This window comes from Vipera ursinii (genome assembly GCF_947247035.1).
Source record: "Vipera ursinii genome assembly, chromosome: 3".
Lineage (NCBI taxonomy): Eukaryota > Metazoa > Chordata > Lepidosauria > Squamata > Viperidae > Vipera > Vipera ursinii.
This window is the reverse complement of record NC_139516.1, coordinates 186,045,096-186,069,170: the sequence shown is the minus strand read 5'-3', so window position 1 is coordinate 186,069,170 and position 24,075 is coordinate 186,045,096. Positions and strand designations below refer to the sequence as shown.

At 35.2% G+C, this 24,075-nt stretch overlaps 1 protein-coding gene across 3 annotated transcripts in view; it reads left to right on the top strand.

Moving 5' to 3' along the window:
• The window catches only part of NBN (nibrin), a 32,086-nt gene extending 13,639 nt beyond the window's left edge, over positions 1-18,447 (top strand). For 2 of the 3 annotated variants that reach the window (XM_083359682.1, XM_083359681.1), the window contains 11 exons: positions 268-385; positions 2,233-2,423; positions 3,175-3,272; positions 5,158-5,308; positions 6,066-6,326; positions 6,646-7,105; positions 8,470-8,538; positions 9,602-9,754; positions 11,620-11,733; positions 14,751-14,800; positions 17,183-18,447. In XM_083359682.1, coding sequence (XP_083215808.1) covers positions 268-385; positions 2,233-2,423; positions 3,175-3,272; positions 5,158-5,308; positions 6,066-6,326; positions 6,646-7,105; positions 8,470-8,538; positions 9,602-9,754; positions 11,620-11,733; positions 14,751-14,800; positions 17,183-17,210 — 1,693 coding nt within the window. In that variant the 3' untranslated portion in view covers positions 17,211-18,447. Of the gene's footprint in view, positions 1-267; positions 386-2,232; positions 2,424-3,174; positions 3,273-5,157; positions 5,309-6,065; positions 6,327-6,645; positions 7,106-8,469; positions 8,688-9,601; positions 9,755-11,619; positions 11,734-14,750; positions 14,801-17,182 lie in introns of those variants that run through there. The other variant, XR_014492120.1, reaches the window with a different exon arrangement.
• Positions 18,448-24,075: the final 5,628 nt, after the last annotated feature.

Sequence of the window (24,075 nt, the reverse complement as noted above, 5' to 3'; positions counted from 1 at the left end):
AACTTTTGGACATACAGATGCTTGATGGGGAGTAATAATCTTTGTTTTCATCCGAGGCTTGCTTTAATAACATGCCCAAGACAAAGGACGGTGCCAAATAGAATCTCAATCAGGGATTGATGAGAGGATGAGAAGAGAATATATTTTAAGATTTTATATTAAAACATTTTCAAATATAAAGGTTGAGGGAAAAGCTTCTTTGTTTTTAAAGAAAGTCTTTCTTTATAAATAAGTTACATTTTTTATAACAGTGTCCTTTGTTTTTAGATTTTTCCCACAAGTTGATGAACCAAGTATTGAGAATGAAAATATAGATCTTACCAAGTATCCTAGAAGAAAAACTATTTTCAGAGGAAAAACTTTTATGTTTCTAACGGCAAAGCAGGTAAATGGCTCGCTATTCAAAGCCAAGGGGCTAAGTGGGGGTGGAATTGATTCATACATGGATGAAAGACAACCTGAAATCCAATGATACTATAGGTTAGAGTGAGAAGCTGAAAAGCATGTCAGAGAAGGCAATTGCAATGTGAAGAGTGCCAAAAGAACAAGTTGATTGGGTCTTTAATTTTCATCAAAGCCTGATAAAGAATTAAAGGTATTCTTATGACAGGAGTTCTGTTAGATCAGGGGTGTTCACCCTTGAAGCTTTAAGACTTGTGGACTTCAACTCCCAGCTATGCTGGTTAGGGAATTCGGCGATTGAAATCCACAGGTCTTAAAGTGCTAAGGTTGGACATCCCTGGTATAGATTCAACTTACTTTTAGATAAGTTCTTGATATATTGATATGTTGTGCCCCTCTGTTCAATTTGTTATTTGAGAAAACAAAGTAGTATAGCATGTATTAGATTTTCAGTGAGAATATTGTATTGATTTATTTGAAAACAATATCCCTGCTCCTTAATAGGAGGAGGAAGGAGCAAAACTTTCTGGGGATCTATCCCTTAATGTTCTTGCCCATGTGCAAAAAGATCAAATAAGACCTCTAGTTAAAAGAAAAAAAGGATAACTCCCTTCATGTGAATGATGAGTGGGACTACATCTTAGTGTAGGTTGAATGAATGTGGTAGAGTGCTTATGTGATTATACCCAAGGACTCTTCACCTAGACAGAATATCTGAGATGTCCACTCATTCATGTAGATTCCCCTGGCTGATATTTTGTTTGGGTTTTGATGAAATGGAAGCAGCTTAGGCATGATCATGTGAATGGACCAGAAATTATTTCAATAGATCTGATGCATATGTTTGAAAAATAGGTAGGTAACCTTGACCAAAGCGTATAATATTAACATTTCATAGAGATCTAATTTTAGTTTGTGGTCATTATAAAGGCAGGAAACAAATCCGATTCCTTAGTAGATAATTGCATATATGTACCATGTATGATCTAAGAGGAAAGGTTTTTAAATTTCTTAGAATTCTGTCTTTGGCTTTCAATCAGATAATTGCTTTGGTTTATTTAAAGTTACCTGTTGAGTTTCACTCATTGATCAAAGGCAAATGAACATGCAGTTTTTAAGGGTCCAATAAAAAAAATTACCTGAAAGGAAACAAAGATTCAAGACTTGTTCTTATGCTTATCACTTTGAAGAAATTGAAAATGGCACGTATACCTTCTCTCTTATGTTGCCTACTCATATTATTTTATGTACTATACAACACTCAATTTTTAGAGTGTATTAGCTCCCTATTTATTAGCTATCTAGATATCAATTTTAAGAAGGTATTATTATAGACAGAACAAAACAATATATCACAACTGCACTCAAAATTTCTGTTGCTAAGCAAGACAGTTTTTTTAGTGAGATTTGTTCCATTTTACAACCTTTCCTGTCACAGTTGTTAAATGAATCAATGCCGTTATTAAGTGAATCTGGCTTCCCCCATTGTCTTGCTTGTCAGAAGGTTGCAAATGATGATCACATGACTTCCGGACACTGCAGCTGTCATAAACGTGAACCAGTTGCCATGCATCCAAATTTTGATCATATGACCCTGGGGAGGCTACAGTAGTAAGTGTGAAAAACAAGTCAGTGCCATTGTAACTTCATATGTTCACTAGATGAATGGTCTTAAATCAAGCACTACCTGTACTTAACATTTGTTTATTGCAGTTTAGAGAGGCCTCTTTTTGTTGTTCTAATGTTTAATTTTGAAATGTCCAGTATATTTATTATTAAAAAATTACACATTAATACCAGCTCAGTTCTTTAAATTTAATTTCATTCCAGCATGCAAAATTGAATTCAGCAATTAAACTTGGAGGAGGAGAGGCAAAACTGTTGACTGACAAAACAGAAGATGCTGCTACCTTAATAACGTCTAACACTTGTGTCATTGAAGTAGGATCTACAAACTCCCAAGCATCAGTTTCTACCTTGGACAAAAAATGGATAGATAACATCACAGCTGCCTTGCAAAGGTGTGGCGTATGTTTATGATTCAGACAGAATTGCTGAGTCAACAACATTTGAGATGTGGTTCAAAATTAAACATGTAAAAGAGATATTCATCTTACACCATAGTTTATTATCTTGTGCAAGAAAGTACTATTGGAATTTGTGTGATGAAATGAAAAAAACTCTTAATCAATTTGCCCCAAGGATTCTAGTTTAGCTTATGCTGTATTTAGTAGGATTTCTAAAAGTTTTTTTGCTAGCTAACCCACTCTCAGTTGTATAGTGAAATGTATTTTTACAGAATAAAATTTTGAAATATTTTGAAATAAACTCTCAAGATCATGCATATATTTACATTCTAAGGTTCCATATAACATACTAAGGTTCCTGTAACCTCCAAAATCTTCTGAAAATATGTGTTCATTTACTATCAAGGCTTTGGATATAACTGTCCAATGAGAAATAGTAAAAAAATTCAGTTGATTGATTAAAGGGTTAACCAATTACAAAAAATCATTTTTATTTTTTTTATATGAGAACCCTTAGGTTTTAAAAACTGGCACAGTTATAGATTGTAGACTTAAAACTATACATTAAAAATGAATTGATCACTGATATTTCAAGAAAGCATTTTAAAGAGTAGGGGAAGATCTAGCAACCTACCTGAATGTTTTTGTGCTACTGTGAATTCTGTGTAAAAGTCTGTTTTTAAATGTTTTTCTAGATATTTTTAGATGAATGATACTTTTTGATAACTCATTTTATTTCTGTTAGGAAGAATTACAGAACAATTTCAGAGGCAGAAATTGGTTTAGCAGTTATTTTTGCATCTACAGAAAAATACTGTAACCCTCAAATTTCACCCAGTGGAGGTAACAAAAATACTTTTTTCACTTTGTTTTATCTTTTCTTATTAGTCTTTTGTTTAATTGATATTTAGTGAATAGCACTAAGATGGTTGTTTACCTGTTTTACTAAATTGCAGCTTGGTTTTATTTTTAATGAATGTACAGTATGAAAGTAATTTTCATCTTTACCCCCCCTCAAATATTGTTCTTTCTCTCTTCTAATTTTTCCCCCCATGAATTTACTCAACAAACAATGCCTAAGCAAACCATGCTTATTCCAATTTATAAAAACAATTGTTGTGAATCTCATGCATTTGCATTTAATTTCTAGAATGTAACCAGATAGTCCTTTTTTCTGTGTTTATGCATTGTGTAATCCCCTCCAATTACTTATGAGAGAGTACACTGAAATTCACGACATATAGGAAAAAGTGAGTTGTAAATTACCAAAACCCATCAGCACTGACTAACCTGAGAGAGGATTTCTGAAATAATTTCTAATTTCCTTCCATATAGGAAAGAAATCTTTTTGCTGAGAGTTAGATGTAACTCAAACTTTTTTCAAAAACTCAGGATGCTCAGCAACAGTTATAATCTCATCAATACATTAAAGTCATTTGAGCAAAAAAGAAAAAAAACATATACAATTTCCTTTTTTATACAGTAAAAGTAATTTTTTTCTTTTTTTCTTTTGATAAAATATTTCAGAAGACCGGAAAATGTTAAAAGTTGACATTACAAAGAATGTTTTAATGAATAGTTTTCTAATAAAAGATATTGATGAATGAAGCCTGTTATCCTAAGATTTAATTCCAGTTCAGATAGATTTATATAACAGCAGACATGATCTGCCACTCCTGTTACTCCTGTTATCATCTCAGTAGTTCTGTAAGTTTGGTTAGATAGCTTGGGAGAATCAAAGATATTGTAATTCAATATATTTTATGAACAAATGGTGTTTTGAATATAGACCTTCATGTGGAATGCTAGCAAATGACGCTGTCATTGTAAACTTGCATTTTGAAGTTTATAATTTTCCTCTTTTTTTTCCAAAATATGTTTGTCTGTCTTCTAACTTTTTTTCATGAAAAAAATACAAAATAAGCGTGGGCCTTTTGATTGGCAGCACTAAGCAGTGCCCATCTTTTGAAACACCATTTAGTCCAACACAAACTTTCACATTTACTGTGAGTCCATTATTTGCCTGTGATTAGGGTCACAAAACCATGGGCTATATCAGACCTGCTTTATCTGAATACTTCCTAGTATTACTATTAGCTGTTACGTTGTACTAAACCAGATATGAAGGTTGTTGTGATTTACAATAATAGTGGACTTTATTGTTTATGTTTTATGTTGGGAACTGCCATGGAGTTGTGGGTTGCAAATATCATAAATATAATTTGTTAGATTTATAATCTACCTTTGCTTTAGGAATTCAAGACAGCATAAATAGTGCTTTCTCCTGTAATTTTAACTCACATCAGGAACCCTGTGATCTGTGTTTAGTTGAAGAAAGTGACTGGCACAAAATTATGGGGAAAGGCTGAACATTAATCATGACCACTAACTAAACAGGGATTATTGTTAATTGTATATCAGCACCAATATTAGGATTTTTAGTTGGTGGGTAGTGTTCATTTGTTAGAACACAATTCTTCAGTAATAAGAGCAGATCATAAAAAAACTAGATTGGAGATTTAAATACTCAAGTCCTACTGAAGTCAAGTTTAAAAAATTTATGGCTTAGTTAATTTAAAGCCTGAAATATGAGCATGTAGTTTTTTGGATTTTTGGCATATAATTTGATTGAAGGATACCTGAAAGCTTGATGCTAATAATATTGTATCGTTAGCAGCATTAAAAATAGTTTTATTTGAATATTTTTACCTTCATATCTAAATTGCAGATATAAAAACTGATACCATAGCATCCCATGTTGCTGAACAAAGTCAGTCTCGGATTGTGGCAGTGGAGGAAACAACAATGGCTTCCAACCAAGAGGACATCACTGCATATGTAGCTGACACAGAAATGGATGAAGTGATGGACACATTACTGTAAATTATCGTTCAGAGTTTTTTTGGGTTGCTACTAAACTATAATTTCTTATCTTCTGTAATTGTTGAAACTAGGGACAACTCATATAGTGTGTGGTTTAGTATAGTGTAGAAACTTCTGTAATTTCAAATGATTGTTTTAAAAATTAAGCTGCATGTTGAAAAGAATCTAGTTGTGTGTTTCATTCAACTCTTGGCTGAGATGGATAGATATAGAAAATGAGTAAATAAATAATCAGTCAATTGTGGATGGACATCTAAGTATACATGCATAGGAATTGGTTGTTGAAATTAGTTATTTGCAACAAACAACTTTTTTTTTACAAAATAGCAACCTACACTTAGTATGTCAACATTAATTGCAATGGAATATTAATTGGATTATATTTAAATACATGGATTTTTCTCTGTATTTTTATATAGCCCTTATGCTCCAGGCAATTAATTTTTTTAATTGTTTCAACATATCCCATTTTCTTTGAAATAGCATGCAAACATACAGTCTTAAATAATAGCATTTTTCTCATATTAGATAATAGGAAAAGATTAAAATCATTGAGTGTCAGTAAGGAGGCAAACTCTGATAGGGATAAGACTTTAAAATATCACACCATTTTGTATTATGTTAACATTTTCTTACATGTCGAGACAATTTAGAATTCTGCAGTTATTTTCAGGGCTTCATGGATTATAGTTCAGGGAGTGTGTTTATCTCAGTTTTGATTAATACTTTTTCAAATCTGTTTCATTTTTACAGTATTGAATTATCGCAAGAGAAAACAAAGACAGAACCACCTGTCATCCAGTCACAGGATATTATTGTTAGGGAGACTCCAGAAGGAGCAGGAAGTGTAAACAGAGGGAAAATCCTGCCCGAGCTGAAGAAGACACATGGAGCTGACTTCACCAGTCTAGCATGCTTATCTTCTGAAATTTCAAGTCACAGCGGGAACAGACAGAAAGATTCACAGCAACTCGGTTCAATTAAAAATTACTTTCACGCCACTGCTAAAAAAAGGTACATTAATGCTTTTTCTGACTTGAGTCTTAAGGGTTAAAATAAGCTCTCTTTCTTAACCTTTATTTTTATGTTAGCTAACTTAGTTCCTAAGGTCTTAAGGGGAGCTCTTATTTGATATTTATTCCAATAATGATTATTACAGAGGGATGTGAACTTGGTAGAATTTAGAATTGGCCTTGCTTATAAAATGTAAATACTTCCTTATCTTGTTGAAATATCCATAGGTCCTCCAACTGCATTTATTCAATTACCTATTGTTGACTGGAAAGGTATTTCAAAGTAAGATCAACTCTCAGTCTTTTTTTTCTACTTTAAGAGAAAGGAATGAGGATGTAGAAACACCATTATCAAAACATGCAAAGATGGAGAAGAAGTCGTCACAGGTTTCCCATCAAACGTCATCTGTACCTTTTTTGCTATGGGAAAATAATATGGATTCTCAGAAAGGACAGTGTGCAGCAACACAAGGAGTAAGTGACTCAAACATGGACTCAAGAAAATCTTTAATAGTGGAAAATAACAAGTTAAAGCAAACAGGAATGGAAAGTATTCCTGTTGAAACGCCAGCATCAAAGAAGAGGAAAAAAATAGAGGACTCTGTTGAAGATGAAGCTTCGTTAGAACTTGTATTTGCAAGCCAAGAGTTGGACCCAGAAGAGAATATAGGAGATCAGGATGAGCAAAACACTCAAAATGCAAAGAAAAAAGTAAAACTGGATCTTAAAGAAAGCACTTTAAGAAACAAAGAAACAAAAATAGAAGCCACTGGATTTTTGGTGAGACCTGCTTTTCCTCATGGGATCTATCCATATTCCCTCAAAATAAGAGACAACTTTAAAAAAAGCCCTAGCCTGATTTTTCAGGACACTCGTAATATAAGCCCCACATGAAAAATAAGCACCAGTTAAGATAGTCAGCCAGACGGACGCACTTAGTACCATATTTCCCAAATATAAGCCCTAACTGGAAAATAAGCCCTAATTTTTGGAGCAAAAATTAATATAAGACCTGGTCTTATTTTTGAGGAAAGACAGGTATTAGGTCCTTAAATTACAGACACACTATTAATCAGTTAGCATTTACACAATTTCCTTTTACTTTTCACATATCTATTCTTGCATATATAATACTAATTTTGTTAAGCTGCTGATTTACTGTTTCCACAATGTAATGTAACTGTCAATTACAGATATGCAGTCTGGGAAAGCACACAAATCCACATACACAAAATATCACATTGTAGTAATCTTGAATAAATCAAAGCATCTTAAATCACAGTAATACAGTGGAGTGCAATATTTCAAGCATTTTTCTTGAATTCATGAACTTTAAGTGTCAGCTGCTTTGTGATTTCTATCTTAAAATTGATTATTTAAAATAGGAAATATAATTATTTTTCAATAGAATAATTCAAGATTGTGGAACCTCATGAGATTATTGATGGTCAAAATATGGGAAGCTTTAGAAGGGTTTGAATGCATTCATGGACTGTAGTAATGGCAATGATTATACTTGAATTGTCTCTACTAATGGGATCAGTGAATCGTGGGTTAATAAAGGGAGGATGCTGTTGCACTCTGAGTCTGCTAGTGGGTTTAATAAAAGCAAATGCCTGTTTATTATAAGAAAAGAGTTTGGGATATATCTGAAGGGCCTGAATAAGCATGACTGTTCAGATATTTATGATATAGTTGCAACTGCAGCAACTTTAAATCAGGATGTTAATGAATAAAAGCTAACTTTTTTATATTATCCCTTAATAATACAAAAATACCTTGTCTGTAAAATGAAGAAACAGGAACTCCAAAAAAAAGGGGGGGGAGAATGATGGTCGTACATGAGCTACATGAAAGGAATTATCTTGGGAAGCAGGGTAGGGTGATGATTTGCACATTAGAGAAGAGCTGGGGAAACCCAGTTAAGTTACATCCATTGTCGGTTGTACAAAATCACTGCTATTAGCCAGTTAATTTTAGCTCAACTTACCCATAGAATTAGGTGTGGACAAAATGGAGGAGTGAGTACTATTTATACCACCTTGAGCTTTTGATGGTAAGGTGGGATATAAACCTAAATGTTAATCATAGGACTTAAACAGTTTTTGTAGAAATATATACAAATATATCTTTCTGTTGAACAGGAAAAAAATGAGGAATCCTTTCCAGCAGAAAACCAGAAAGAAGAAATAAAAAAAGAACAACCAGAACCTGTAAGAAGTGACTCAGATCTAAGGAATCTATTTATGTTTACCTGAAGCTTAACAGGGCTTTTGGGAGGATAAAATGGCAGAGCTGTGTATGGTGCCTTGAGCTTTGGAGGAAGGTGGGATGTAAATAGAAGAAATAAGTTTAGTAAAAGGTGAATATAGAAGGAACAATATTTTTAAATTAAAAAATGGTTAAAGTGTTAAGCAAAGCTTTTTAAATAACCGTTTCTTACCCGAAACAATATTGGGGGTAGTGTTAAGAAAATATGTCATGTGTTTTCTGCCTCTTTTCCTCTTTCTTGCTATTAACTGAGAGCAAACCCATTCCTTACTGGCAATTGATGATGTTTCCTAGTTTGGGTAATGAAATATATGTAAGAAAACAACCAAGCTTAGAGAGCATCAAGGACCCCTCATTTCTACTCTGAGCTACAAATATTCTCCGTTTTTGACTCTTGCTATTATTTGTCAGGCAATCAAACTAATTATTCCATTTTAGAATTAGGAGTATAGAAGGAGATCCATTTTGTTTTATTTTTTTATAAGGACTGTTGGGAGATTTATAAAGAGAATGTCTGTTAGAAAATGTTGAGACAGTTAGATCAGAGGTGGCTAATCAAGAGCCTGAGGGGTTGCATGTAGCTTCCCAGATTGGAAACAATCCCTAGATTGCACCCACTTCGATGGTTGCTTTCCTTTTTGCCTCTAAAATAGGTAATATTTTTATCTTCCCATTGGTCCAAAAGGAGAAAAAAAGATCAAGAGTTGTCAGAATGACTTTGTAACAGAATGCTGAATTTTTTAAAGGAAAAAATACCTGTGTATATTAGATGAATTAGTTGTTAGGAAGGTTTCATAGCACATGATTCTTGTATGAGTTCACATCGTTTGAATTTTTCATGGTGAAATGGATTTAATTACAAAATGTGGGGAAATATTGATTTAGGATATAATCCCCAGAGTGGGGGAGGGCGTATTTTTGGTAATCTCATTAATAATAAGAGTTTAATTAGAGTGCCTATACACTCTAGTGCCTAACTGCTCTTCCTTTTTCTTCCTAAATAAGAGTACAGATAAATGTGGAGATGATTCAAGTTATCTACCTGGTAAACTTTTGCTAATGGAATTCAGATCATTGGTTGTTACTCAACCAAGGAAAATCAGTTGTCCAGCAAATTCAGACTACAGGCATCTGAACAACTTTAAAAAATTTAAAAAGGTTTGTATACTGTAACAAGGGAGCCTTGTTTAGAATATTAAATTTTAAGGATATTTGTTTAAACTTGTTTTATCCCTCTTTGATTTTGCATATGTACAATTAGTAATTTTTTCGATGTATTTGTCTCCTTTTGCATTTTCTGAATGTTTCCATATGTAAAAGCATTTTGAGAGATTACTGTAGGTACTGCTGACATATACAGGACCTTTAGTGAACAAATAATATAAAAAATGGTGTTTGTTTCCTTTATTTCATAAACATAATAGTCCAATATGTGTGTCAGTGTGAAAAAGAAATCTTCTCCAAGTTCAGTTAGTTCAATTAAAAGATATGTTGTCATTAGAAAATCAAGGCTAAAATGATTCAAGCTAGAGCTATATATTAATCCCACAAACTTTTGCTTTCCTCATCACAGTGAAGTTCTCACCATAACAATTGCAGAGGCCTCACTCAAAGAAATTTCAGAAGTTTTCTGTTTAAAAAAAGGCATCGTGTTGTCTACAGTGCAGAACAGGTTTTGGGACTCAGTTGATCTATTGTCAGAGACACAGTCCTAGGATGAACAAAACTTGGAACAATAATAAATCTTAATAGAAGGATAGTTTTGTCCAAATTACTTCAAGGGCGCTGCATAAAGTCATCCCAGATTTAAAAAAAAACCCCAAAACATCCAGAAATTTTCTGGTCTCTGTTGCCTTAACTAAAATCTAACTCCACCACCAAAAAAATATGGGTAAAAATGGGATTTATAGGAAATTATAAAGATGGAAATCCACTGTTCACTAAGAAAATTGCCAAAGAAAATTTTGATAGCTGTCAGGATGACTAGATAATTTGTTCTAAAAGAATAACGTTGGGGTCCTAGATGAAGGTTGTTACAGTATATCTGGCAGAAGCAAAGCACTGCCTGCTACAGCAAGAACCTAATATAGTTAGTCCTTGACTTACAGCCATTTGTTTAGTGGTTATACAAAGTTAAAACAGCACTGAAAAATGGATTTATGATGATTTTTCACACTTATGACCATTGCAGCATCCCCATGGTCATGTGATCTAAATTCAGATGCTTGGCAACAGGTTTGTATTTATGACAGTTGCAGTGTCCCAGAGTCACTATTTAACTTTTGCGACCTTCTGACAATCAAAGTCAACGGGGAAGCCAGATTCACTTAACAACCATGATACTAACTTAGCAGCTACAGTGGTTCACTTAACAACTGTGTCAGGTACGGTTGTAAAATGGGACAAAATTCACTTAACAATCATCTTGCTTAGCAACAGAAATTTGGGGCTCAATTGTGCCTGTAAGTCAAGGACTACCTATACAATCTGTCACACTTGGAACTTCTTTTTCTGATGCAGAAAGTGTTTGTGATATGTGGGAATCCTGGCTTAGAAAACTTTCCTGACTCAGAACCTGGATGATTTACTGTAACAAAAAAAAAGAGTCTTACTGGAGAGTATTAAGCTATCTTGTCTATCAGCTGAAGCTGAAATACAAGTGAGTCATTCGGCAAGACAATGATCCCAAAATGACAAGCTGGTCTACAAGTGTTTTCAAAAGTTCAGTCCAGGCCTAAGTCTCGTAGAAATTTGTGGTAGAGCCAAGAGTTGAGCAATTCATACTAGAAAGCCGTGAAATATTGCTTGAAACAATTCAGCGTAGAATAATGGTCCCAAAATCCTACATGAGGTCTGATGGGGTGATTACTTTTTCATCCTGGCATATGTTGTATTGAATTATTTTGTTTATGAACTGAATGAAGCAAAGACCAAAGTTGCATTTATTTTCTTCTGCTTTTGCAACTATTGCCACTAATATTTCTGTTCACAGTGATATGTTTGTTTGGTTTTTTTGGGGACAGATAGTTTATCCTGGGGCAGGGAGGCTTCCAAATATTATTGGAGGATCAGATCTGATAGCTCATCATGCTAGAAGAAACCCTGACATGGAAGATTGGTTGAGACAAGAAATGGAGGTAAGCAATACAAACATTTGTTCTATAAGCACAAACATTTTAATAGCTAAAAACAAATATTATTAATAATTTATGCTGCTTGTCTCTCAAATGATTGTGGGAAGGTCAAAACAGTCAAAGGAATTACAATAAAATCAATAAAGATAAAAGATAAAGATAAAAGATACAAGCATAATACCGTATTATTTTTGTACAATATTTTACAATATAATAATATTCTATTTTCAACTGTATCATATTTACCATTTCTTTTGTTGTTATACAATCTGAGTTTGCTTTTTTCTGCATTTATCTTTAGTTTTATCAATTTTAAAATTACCCTCTAAACAATTACTTTAATATTGTGAACATTCTGTTGCAAATTTTGACTTGATTTTACATCTGTGTTTATCTTTTCCTTTAAGTTTAAGAAATTAGTAGTTTCTTTATCTAATTTTCAGCAAGCCATATTTTGTTGAATGCAGCTTACTTAAATGCAGAGATGACAGGCTATACATTTTGTGCTTCTTGTTTCCATATTTTTTTAAAAAGGGGTATCTTAAATTTACTAAAGTTCACTATTATAAAGACAAAGCGTACTTAGTTTTTACTTTTAATACCCTGAGCTGTGGTGGCACAGTGGTTAGAATGCAGTGTTAAAAGAAAAGTTTTCATCAGGATCCAGTCCAAGCCAGGAATAAACAAAATGGAGACTGCTTTAGAAAGAAGGTTGTAGTTTATTGAAGAGCAGAACACAAGACTTGAGGGTCTGGAGCAGTACATGTTGCTGGGAGTGGTGGGGTTTTTCTACCTTCTTGGGCTTTTGAGGTTGTTTCCTGTTCCTGTGGCATGAACTTTGACCTGAGGTTCAGTGTGCCTTTCTGGTATTCTAATGGTGGGTTAATCGTATTATGTCCTAAAGGTCATACCCTGCTTCCCTGTGGCTGTGGTTGTGGCTGATGACTATGTCCTGTGTTGGATTTTTGGGGGATCTTTTGTCTTTCTAATCCCATCAGCTCCAAGCTTCCTGGCTCCAGCCTTTCTGAAAGGATTGTCACACCTGCATTTCTACAAACCTGTTTTCTGCTGAGTTTCTGGCTGGGGGGAGGGAGAAGTTTCTGCCTTTCTTTAAGATCATCTCCGTTATTCCTTTGGAGAAATATATTCTGCCTTTTTAATATTCCCCAAAATATTTCTTTTTCTGGGGGGGAGGGGCTGACTTCCCACAGCAGGATTGCCATAAGTCAAAGTGCTACTGCTACTGCTATTGCTATTATAATTGCAGTCAATGTAATAATTGTGCTTCTAGTTCCCAACTACGTTTCATATTGAATTAAAAGAGATAATATTTGCCTATGTGTATGTAACATAAATGCATATAAGAAACTTAGACTTTCACTCCCGCTACTTTTTTGATGTCTTCATTGTGATACCAAAGTGGCAAAAGATAAACATAGATACAAATTCTGGAAGCAGAATTTTAGTATGCTTTGTAACACTTAATTGTTAATGCAGTTAATGACCATTTTAAGTTGTGGTTGTTCAACCTTTTGGCTTGCCTGTACTGTACTGAATGAAGGGGAATAGTCTTGTAAAGTATATAATATAGTTAATATATATAAATCACATAATAATGATAAAAGTTTACAATCTTCATTACGAAGCTTCACTACTTGATGTCCAGGGCTGCGGATTGGATAAGCATTCTCTACATATAGTAAACCTGATAGCATAAAAAGCTTTTCAATCAGTCAATATTTAATATTTAATACCTAATATAAACATGACTGACATTGTTAGTGCTTAAAATATTTTGCAAAAATGGTTGTTCAGGTTTGTAAAAATATATGACTTTATAGCATCTAAAGCATGTAGCATAGAATATTTTTTTCTTATCTTGATTTTTTTTTAACCCTGTCTATGCGCCCACAACTAGACTAAGTTGAAAGAGTTTATAAACCCTAAGCTCCGTGATTCAGTGGGGACATAAAACAAGACTCTAATTTAGGATCACTTTTTAAAGTTATTGATAATTTTGTTGAACAAAAATTTTAGGAATATGTCTTGTGGTTCAATGAAGGCTTAGACATAGTATATAGCTCTATGTATTATATGTATGTATGTATTTTGTAAGCCAAGAAAAATAGTAAGTGAATGCCTATAGTAAAATAGTGTTTTAAATAAATCAGGAATCGCAGATAACATGTGCTCAGAGGTTAGACTAATTCTTGAGAGTGCCTGATCTAGGTACGCTCAATGCTGTTTGATACAATGTTCTCTGAGAAGATAGCACACCTCAACTATATAGAGCAGGCATGTCAAACTCGCGACGTCACGTGACGTCGTGCGACGTATCATGACTTTTTCCCCATTGCCGGCAATGGGGAGGGCGCGGTTTTGTCGTGATGCATCTGGCCTGCGGGCCGGCAGTTTGACACCCCTGATATAGAAGATCCATGAATACGATTGATGTTTATGAGCATGATTCTTAGAAATATACTTGCTGTGATTAAGAGTCCTTAGGAACCCATTTTATTTATTTTGTTTATTAAATTTATATGGTATCCATGCTACCCAAAGCAACTCTGGGCAGCTTGGAATGCAATAAAAACAAGTATAAACATAAGAACTATTAAAATTACAAGAACTAAATAACATTCTTTTTTTAAAAAAACCCATAGAATTTAGTTTTTTTATTAAATCCTTATCCTTTCTAAATGTAGCAGAACATTGAGTGCAATTATTAGAATATTTCATGTACACAACATACAAGGATGGCAGTGGGAATAGAAAAAGAGTTATTGTGAAAAATCAGAGGGAGCTGATATGCTCCTTCCCTGCACTCCATCCCCTCCCCATTCACTGGAATCCTCAGGAAAGGCTTGAATTTGCCCATGTTTGCGGTAGGAAGGAAAGATTGTGAACAGAAATAGCATTGTGGTTGTACAATATAGGATATTATTTATGAATGACTCTATTTAAAATTGTTATTAAAAAGTCCTTGTTACTCATTCTTAAAGAACCATTTTTTCCCCTAGGAGCAGAATTGCCAAACAAGAGAGGAGTCACTTGCAGATGATCTGTTCCGGTAAGGACCTTATTTTTAATACTGAAGTCAGTGGCACTTTTCTTCTTAGCAGTTTAGTGAAATGGCACATGACTGCTGTTTTTCTGTTCTGACCAACAAATAATGATCAGCATTATTATATAAGTAAGTTTGCATATGTAAACAGATGCATAAAGTAGATCACAACTTACTACTTGATAAGATAGAAAAATGTGGGTTAGACAGCATCACCACCAGATGGATTTGTAGCTGGCTGACCGGCCATACTCAGTGTGTAGTCCTCAATGGAACTGCATCTACATGAAGGGAAGTCAGTAGTGGGGTGCCCCAGGGCTCTGTTCTGGGCCCAGTGCTCTTCAATATCTTCATCAATGATTTGGATGAGGGGATAGATGGGGAATTGATCAAATTTGCAGACAACACCAAGCTGGCAGGAATAGCCAACACTCCAGGAGACAGGCTTAAGATACAGAATGATCTTGACAGACTTGAACACTGGGCGCTATCTAACAAAATGAAATTCAGTGGTGAAAAAAGTAAGGTTCTACATTTAGGCAAGAAAAACCAAATGTACAGGTATAGTATAGGTGGTACCTTGCTCAGTAGTAGTAACTGTGAGAGGGATCTCGGAGTCCTAGTGGACAATCAGTTAAATATGGGCCAGCAGTGTGCTGCAGCTGCCAAAAAAGCCAACACAGTGCTAGGCTGCATTAATAGAGGGATAGAATCAAGATCATGTGAAGTGTTAATACCACTTTACAATGCCTTGGTAAGGCCACACTTGGAATACTTCATCCAGTTTTGATCACCACGATGTAAAAAAGATATTGAGACTCTAGAAAACGTACAGAGAAGAGCAACAAAGATGATTAGGGGCCTGGAGGCTAAAACCTACAAGGAATGGTTGCTGGAATTGGGTATGTCTAGTTTAATGAAGAGAAGGACGAGGGGGGACATGATAGCAGTGTTCCAATATCTCGGGTTGCCACAAAGAACAGGGAATCAAGCTATTCTCCAAAGCATCTGAAGGCAAGACAAGAAGCAATGGATGGAAACTAACCAAAGAGGAAAGCAACTTAGAACTAAGGAGAAATTTCCTGACAGTTAGCACTATTAATCAGTGGAACGACTGGCCTCCAGAAGCTGTGAACGCTCCAACACTGGAAGTCTTTAAGAAGAGATTGGACAGCCATTTGTCTAAAATGGTATAGGGTTTCCTGCCTGAGCAGGGGGTTGGACTAGGTGACTTCCAAGGTCCCTTCCAACTTTGATGATGATGATGATGATGATGATGATGATGATGAATATGTAAATAAATACATGACATGTGTAGCTCTTTCTTCAAGCCAAAGGTGTTTGCTCGTGTATGTTTTTAGAAGGAAACTCTTGGTTTTTTCCCCTACTGATTATCCCTTAATTTTTGCTACCCATTTTGTTCTCCATTAAGTGAATTGGGGCTTTAAACCTATATCACTATTCAAATATCAGACGGGGGGATGCATGTGGTAAAGATAATTTCCTGTATGTCAGTTGACTGGCTAGCTAAATGGGATTCCACACTATTCCAGAGTATTAAAGCAGTCACTATAAATAGTTTTTTGTTCTGTTTGAAATTGTACATGTTCCTGAACAATGGGTGGAGACCTGTACTTTGGAAAGATAATTTTAAATTATGTTAAGTATGATGTTGAAATTATGAAGGATATAATATATGAAAATTGGAATCTCATATGTTAGATTCAGTGGAGAGGAAGACTGTGGTTTAATGTTACGTGTTTACATTAGCATCAGAATAGTTCAGTATTAATGCGCCTGTAGGAGAAGGAATGGCATAACCTGGATCTAGGAATCAGCCTAGAGTTCCTACATAGCCATAAGTGAACTAAATCCAACCCTCCTTGAGTGCTGTTGACCCTTATCTAATTCTAAGCAATTAGAGCAGGTTAGTCTCAAGCATTAGTTGAGAAAATTCTTGTGCATAGACTATAGCAATAAATCAGGTTAATTGAATTTCATGTGTGGACCTGGTCATTCTGGTTTTTTGCACTCAACAGCACCCAACCTAGAAATATTGATAAAATTCCAACGCTTGTTTACCACCATTATATTCAGACTTCTTTTTAATGATCTCAGGGTTTCCTCCTGGCTTCCTATAGTAACCTGGCGACAACTTTGTAAGATTAGTTAGACCATACATTTATGGCAGGACTGAAGTCACCCAGGCTTATGTAGGAATTTTAATAAGTAACTTATTCTACTGTAGTCAGGTTTCCTAATTGCTACCTCACTTTATCCCATTTAATATTTTTGTAAGATTTCTTGTTACTTTATTTCTTCATAATTGTCTGATTTTTAGTCAGTTTAAGGTTCTATTTATTAAACATATTTTTTCTTAATTTACAGGTATGATCCACGAATAAAAAGAAGATAATTGTACCTCTAATTGCTTGCTAGGAATAAACTGCAGTATCAGAGAGTTACTTTATAATCAACCACATCTGCTGAAAATGAAAGAATGTTTTTGTTTATAAGAAACAGAACTTGACACGTCCCAATTAGTGATGGATCCAAAACTAGCTACCGTAATTTTCTTGTAGGTTTTGAAATATTAACCCAAAGGAAAATATTAAACATCTCAATCTGAGTGGAAGACGAATTTAAGCTTCCTGCATTTGCATAATCTTTCAAGCCTCCCCCAGCCTTGTTACTATTTAGTGAAATTCTCCACCTACATTTGTGCTGCATGTCGGGTCCAATCGAGAGGAATTCCTAGAAAACCCATTGAATGGCATCGGAAAACTTGTTCTCAGTTTTTCCATTAAATACACGTTTGTAGCTTGTGGTGAAAACTAGTGGATGAGGGGAAGGCCTTTTCCTCCTGGCACATTGCTGTACTTGGAGTAGCTAGAAGATATAGTGAAAGAGGCACAGGAAGAGGCAGATGATTCTGAACATATTGCCATGTATCTATAGGACTGTGGGAGCAAGATTTGTGCTGATATTAGAGATTTCATCAAAACAATCTTGGAAGCAGTCTTGAAAATGCCAAGCTTTTAATAGCATTCCAACATAGGAAAGTTTTGGTTTTGGTTTTTGCTAACCAAGGAGTTTGCCCATTGATACTGAGCTTAATAAGTTTTATGCCTTTCGAATTCCATTTCAAGCCACATTTTAAGAACTTTCTATGAAAGCCTTTGTTTTTATAAAAAGAAATGGAGACACCACATTTTAAAGTGTTTGTTTAATTTATGCATTGCAACTATTTCTATTTATAAAAGATGGCCCTTTTAAAAAGTCACGCTTTATTTGTCTGTAAGTCACATATTACAGACTAGTCCTTGTAATATTTAACTCCCTTAACTAGTTCCAAGAAAAAGATCCTGATCAGGGAATTTGAAGTAGGATGTGCTAAATTCTTTTCACACTGGATTTTTGTGGTGTTTCTGCCTGCTCAAATATGCTATAAAAAGGTGCTTTTTCATATCATATTTTAAATTTTGGAGTCTTCAGTGTCAATTTGAATCACTCCAATATGCATTTGCACTACATATTATGCTGGATAAATGAATATTCTGTTGGTTTAGCTGAGTTATTTTCAACTGGAGAATCATACCATGAGCAGCCATTTGTGTAATCTAACCAATAAATGATTTCTGTGAGGAAATGTACCTTTTTCCAAAAGTGTCCTGTTTATATTGTTCTCTAACCTGAAGAAGGAAAAGAAATCATTTTCAAATGTTGATGACTTTGCCTTAACATATATTATCTTCTAAATACCGGTAATGAGTAAATTGCTAAAGCAAAAATTGAGAAAGCCTCCATTGCTTTCAGTGCAACAGTTGTTTGATTTGCAGAAAATTTAGCAACATGATAAAGGGTAGAACATCTAATGATTATAAGTTATTTTAAAATAGCATCAGCCTGAAGAAGTGTACTAATGAGCTAGCAGTACAAAATATTAATTTCCTGTGCGGATATGAAGACTTTTCCCAAGCTGGTAGTTGTAATTCAATTGATTTGCCAAGCATTTCTCTCTTTCGCGCCCCCATCCATTTGAGATCATCGTTCTCATTTATCCATAACATTTCTCCAATCTGTACAGGAACTCAACATTATTTAACGTGTTGAGAATATGAATATCTAAAAGGCTATGTATAGAAACTAGAGAGTCTTGAAACTGCTGGATACATATTATGTCTTATTTGTTGAGAATCACATTTTTGCCCATTTCCCCCCAAGTTCTTCATTATTCCTTTAAAATAGCTGTGAAAAAGTGTTATTTTGTCCTGATACCCTACTCTTGAGTCTGATAATAAACATCAGTTAAAGGAAACCCCAGAGACGCGGTGGCTCAGTGGGTTAGGTCGCTGAGTTTGTCAATCAGAAAGTCAGCAGTTTGGCGGGTTGAATCCTGAGTGCCGTGTAACAGTGAGCACCTGTTACTCGTCCCAGCTTCTGCCAACCTAGCAGTTCGAAAGCACGTAAAAATGCAAGTAGAAAAATAGGGACCACTACGGTGGGAAGGTAACAGCGTTCCGTGCGCCTTTGGCGTCTAGTCATGCCGGCCACATGACCACGGAGATGTCCTCGGACAAAAGCTGGCTCTTCGGCTTTGAAATGGAGATGAGCACCGGCCCCTAGAGTCAGAAACGACTAGCATGCATGTGCGGGGAAACCTTTACCTTTACTAAAAGAAACCCCAATGCAAAAAAGTAAGGGCCGAACCAGCTGTATTGCAAACGGACAGTTTGGAAATCACTCAAAAGAGAAGGCAAGCCCCAAATTGCTGTTTTCTTAAGGAATTGATGGAGTTGACCCCATTTGGACTTTATGCTAGATACAACTTGCGGAAATACAGATAGGTTGACTCTTCTGAGAGAGGCTTGGTCCATTGAATCAGTTTTCTAGCAGAGTTAATAGCCCTCTTTTGCTACAAAAGATGCCATAGATTGCTGAATATCAAGTATTCTTTTCTAATGATTTTCCTTTCAGACATGATCTTTTTTACAGCTATTTTTAATTTATTCTGAACAATTATAATTTATACTAGTAAATTTATACTAGTGAAATTTTAATGATAATTTTTTAGGAACTCAAGTGCTTTTGAAGTGGAGAGGATCTTTATTCCATCAACTACCAGTTAAGAATACTATTACTTCATTGTACTATATATAAATAACTTCCAGGTTTTTTGCATATATACTACAGCAATTGAACTGTGTGATTAATAATGTAAAATTTCTCAGATCAAAGTTATAAGTAAACAAGAAAATGAAAAGTTATAATTTTCTAGTGAAAAGCAAAGTATTTAAAATCTATTTTTGGTTGATTTTATTGGAATTATTCATGCAACACATGGAGCTATGATTTATGATTTCTTGGTTAGTTTCATGCAGCACAGTATGCTACAAACAAAATTGTGTTAATGTGTTGTGAGATTGTTATATCCTCCTTTTAGCAAAATTTAAAAGGTAAGTCAAATCCATACAACTGCTAGCATGTGTATCCTTTCAAAATATTTTTATATCTTCTACAGTGCTCACTGGCTTATGCTTTCACTTTCTCACCTTAATTACTGAAATAACTTTAGGCTGCTTATATGTTAGGATTGCTTCTTTCGTTGTCCAGGCAGAAAGGGTAGCACAGATCAGAGGCGAGATTGAATTGGGTGTCCTCTGGGAAGGTTTCTGGAGAGAGTGCCTGTTCTCCTTCCCAAACAGGAAAGCTGTTTCCTTGCTTAAATTTAAAGTAACCATGGCCAGTTTCAAATAGAACGTACTTAAAAGTTTTGAAGAAAGAATACTATCAAAGCTGATACATGGCTGAAGTCAATGATCAACGTGGCATCAGTCTTTAAATTTATATTGAAATGGGACCATATCTACAGGATTTTTGTGGCAAATGCTTTGAGCAAAGATTGAAATGTTGAGTGAACAAACATCATAGTTCTTTCCTCAACAGGGAGTCTAGAAATATTCCTGAAGATTTCTTCCTCTTAGACATATTCAGAAATGCTGTGTAGCATCTAAAGATGCTTCTAAACAGTTCTGGCCAATGTCGCGTGATGTGTCGCGACGTATCGCGACTTTTTTCCTTTGCCAGCAATAGGGTGGGTGCAGTTTTGCTATGATGCATCTGGCCCATGGGCCAGCAGTTTGACAGCCCTGCTCTGTTCATTTCTCTCTATAAGTTGGTAGATTCTTAAATCAATCTCTCTCCAGGCATGTATTCTTCCAAGACACTGAGCCTCTTTCTCATCAGGGCACCGATATAGAGGCTCTTTTTATTTAAACTTTTGGGAGGAGAAGGAAAGGTGAGCTTCCATTCTGCAGAAATCATTTAGGTTCTTGACAGTTCTGAGCCCAACAGGAAGAAGAGCATGTTTTGACATGACTACATAACTAGGGTCGTGGTGGCTCAGTGGGTTAGGACACTGAGCTTGTCAATCAGAAGGTCAGCAGTTTGGTGGGTCGAATCCTGAGTGCCGTGTAACAGAGTGAGCACCTGTTATTCGTCCCAGCTTCTGCCAACCTAGCAGTTCGAAAGCACGTAAAAATGCAAGTAGAAAAATAGGGACCACTCCGGTGGGAAGGTAACAGCATTCCGTGCGCTTTTGGCATCTAGTCATGCCAGCCACATGACCACGGAGACGTCCTCAGACAAACGCTGGCTCTTCGGCTTTGAAACGGAGATGAGCACCGGCCCCTAGAGTCAGAAACGACTAGCATGCATGTGCAGGGGAACCTTTACCTTTACCTTACATAACTTACATAGTAAACCAGAACATCTAAACTTTCTTACTTTCTAAAACTCTAGAAACCTTGAATATTGTTCTTATTCCAAAATATATGCAGGACTTGGGCAAAATGTAGGTTAGATTTAATGACGTTTCTTGTCTTTCCAGATACTTGTAGTACAGTATCTCTAAAACTTTAGCTTCATCAGAGGAATTGTACCTACCAATAAAAGAGTGGAGTTATTTCACTTTGTTATAACTCAAGTAAACTGAACACTGTAGTGTTCAAAAATACAATTTACATCAGGCTTTTAATTAGATTATTTTAAGAAATTATGTTGAAAGGAATATATGGGTAACATAATTGCTGCTAGAGGAAAGTAGCTAATCTTTCTTTCCACTGTTCTCAGGTCTATGCAGTTTAATAATGTCATTTTCTCCTTCAGGTATAATTGAGACTCTAGAGACACATGTAACTTTTATTATTGCAATTTAAATTAATGTATCAGGCTGGCCTCTAAGGAATTAACAGCAATTAGACTAAAGAACATTACTTTGCAATGCCATATCTTTCCAAAAATACTCTAGCAATTAATGACTTTTTAAAGAAAAAATAATAATTTTCATTTATGTCAAATCGCTGTATAAATTCTTGGCCCAGGTTTCAGTAAGTAAAAAACAAATCTAGTTTCAGTATTTCTTCAAATTTTTTAAATTTATATTGAAAAATCATTAATAGCTTAGTGAACTTCAGTTATATAATTTTTTTAGGGAAATAGTTTAAAATATGAACAGTTTAGTTAATATTCAAGACTGAAAACTTCCATTATAGAAAGTTAATGAAGCTCATATGAGTTAACTGTTTGTGTTGCAAAACAATTGACCATAATAATTAGAGGTTCTCCCTCTCCCATAAAAAGTTCATTCTCTTTATAACTTCATAAAGTCCTATTCTGCCTGAACATAAATGCACATTGGGCATGCCAGCCACAATGTACTCACAACATTACTCACAAATGATGGTTCATCCATCATGGTAAGCTTAGCTATCCAAACCCTGACTGACAGAGTATTGTGTTTGCACTTTGATTAGCCCAGGAGAGAGTATAAATGTGAGAGGCCTCCAACAATCTAAAACCACAACTTTGTTTTTGGGTTTCTACTAAGCAGGCAAAATATATTTCTATATTCACATCAGATTCAGCTTGATTAACGAAGGAAGCCATGGGTGGCTTTTCAGCTACAAACATTATCAGGTAAGCTGCTATATGCATTTTTTCTTCAAGTATGTACAACTTTACATGGCAGTCATATAATATTGTGGGGCATTTTGCAGATTCTTGCCAATGTAATCTGCTAGTAATTTATTCTCTTCCTCTTCCAGGTCTGCCTGGATTGCAGGTATTCCCATCTTGAGCCTTTACAAGGTGTTTGTTCTTCTATTGGGAGCAGTAAGGATTGATCTCAAAAATTTTGTTGGTACTGCTTCCAGTGCATCCTTCGTTGCATAAATTGCTGTTTGTGCACCATGGTTTGGCCTCAAAAAAATGTTTTAATGCTGCAGGCTTCAACTGTCCACCACATCTGCAAGAGTGGACCTAAGCACTAACTGCACTATGTGATTCTCATGCAGGTTCCAGGTGCCTTTAGCCCTAAGATATTCAAATGAAGTAATTTGCTTTGCTCTTCAGAATAGTTGGATGGCTTTCCTAGCAAAGACCAGAATTTTAGATTTATCAAAATTCAGAACCAGGCAATTTTTGACTGCAGTACCAAACAAAATATTGCTGTTATTGCTCTTTTCATCACTATGAGAGTTTATCATCAATATGTTTATGTTTATTGGACTTATATACCGCCCTTCTCCCGTAGGACTCAGGGTGGTTCACAAGGAATTTAAAATAACAATACAAATTACAAAAGTTAAGAACAATTAAAATAATTAAATTTAGTCCTTGAATAAATAAAACCCCTATTAAACTCCAATTAAAACCCAATTAAAATAAAATTAAAATTAAAATTCTCAGTCCTGGCCGGAAAGCTCAAAGAGCCAGGTCTTCAGGTCCCGGCGGAATGAACAATAAATTAGTATAGGGATTTTTATACCAGGTTTAGGTGCATGGAAACCTGTCTTATGAAGAAAGTCCACCACTAAGCTGAGGTGCAAATTGAAAAGAGAGGGGGCAAAGAATACATCTTGCCACACTTCTTTCTGAACACCTATTGTGTCAGAGAAGGACCCTTGGAGATTGCACCTGGTTCTTAAGGTGGTGATGGAATACAATTTCTGTATCAGAAAGAGGAGACACTTGTCAATAGTTGTGGTTCCTAAATTTTCCCCAAAGGTCATTCCTAGAAAATGACTCAAAGGCATTTCTATGGAGATTCTCAATCATTCAGATCATGATTGTCCTGAAGAAGCTTCTTGGATGAGAAGTGAAATGTCTTCAAGGAGTCAAAAGCTTTTCTAAAAAAGTAAGCCCGCGAAAAAGGAGGAGTGTGCAAGATAGTGGAGCACCAAAATGCAATCCAGATAAGGAGGGCTTGGAGGAGTATGATA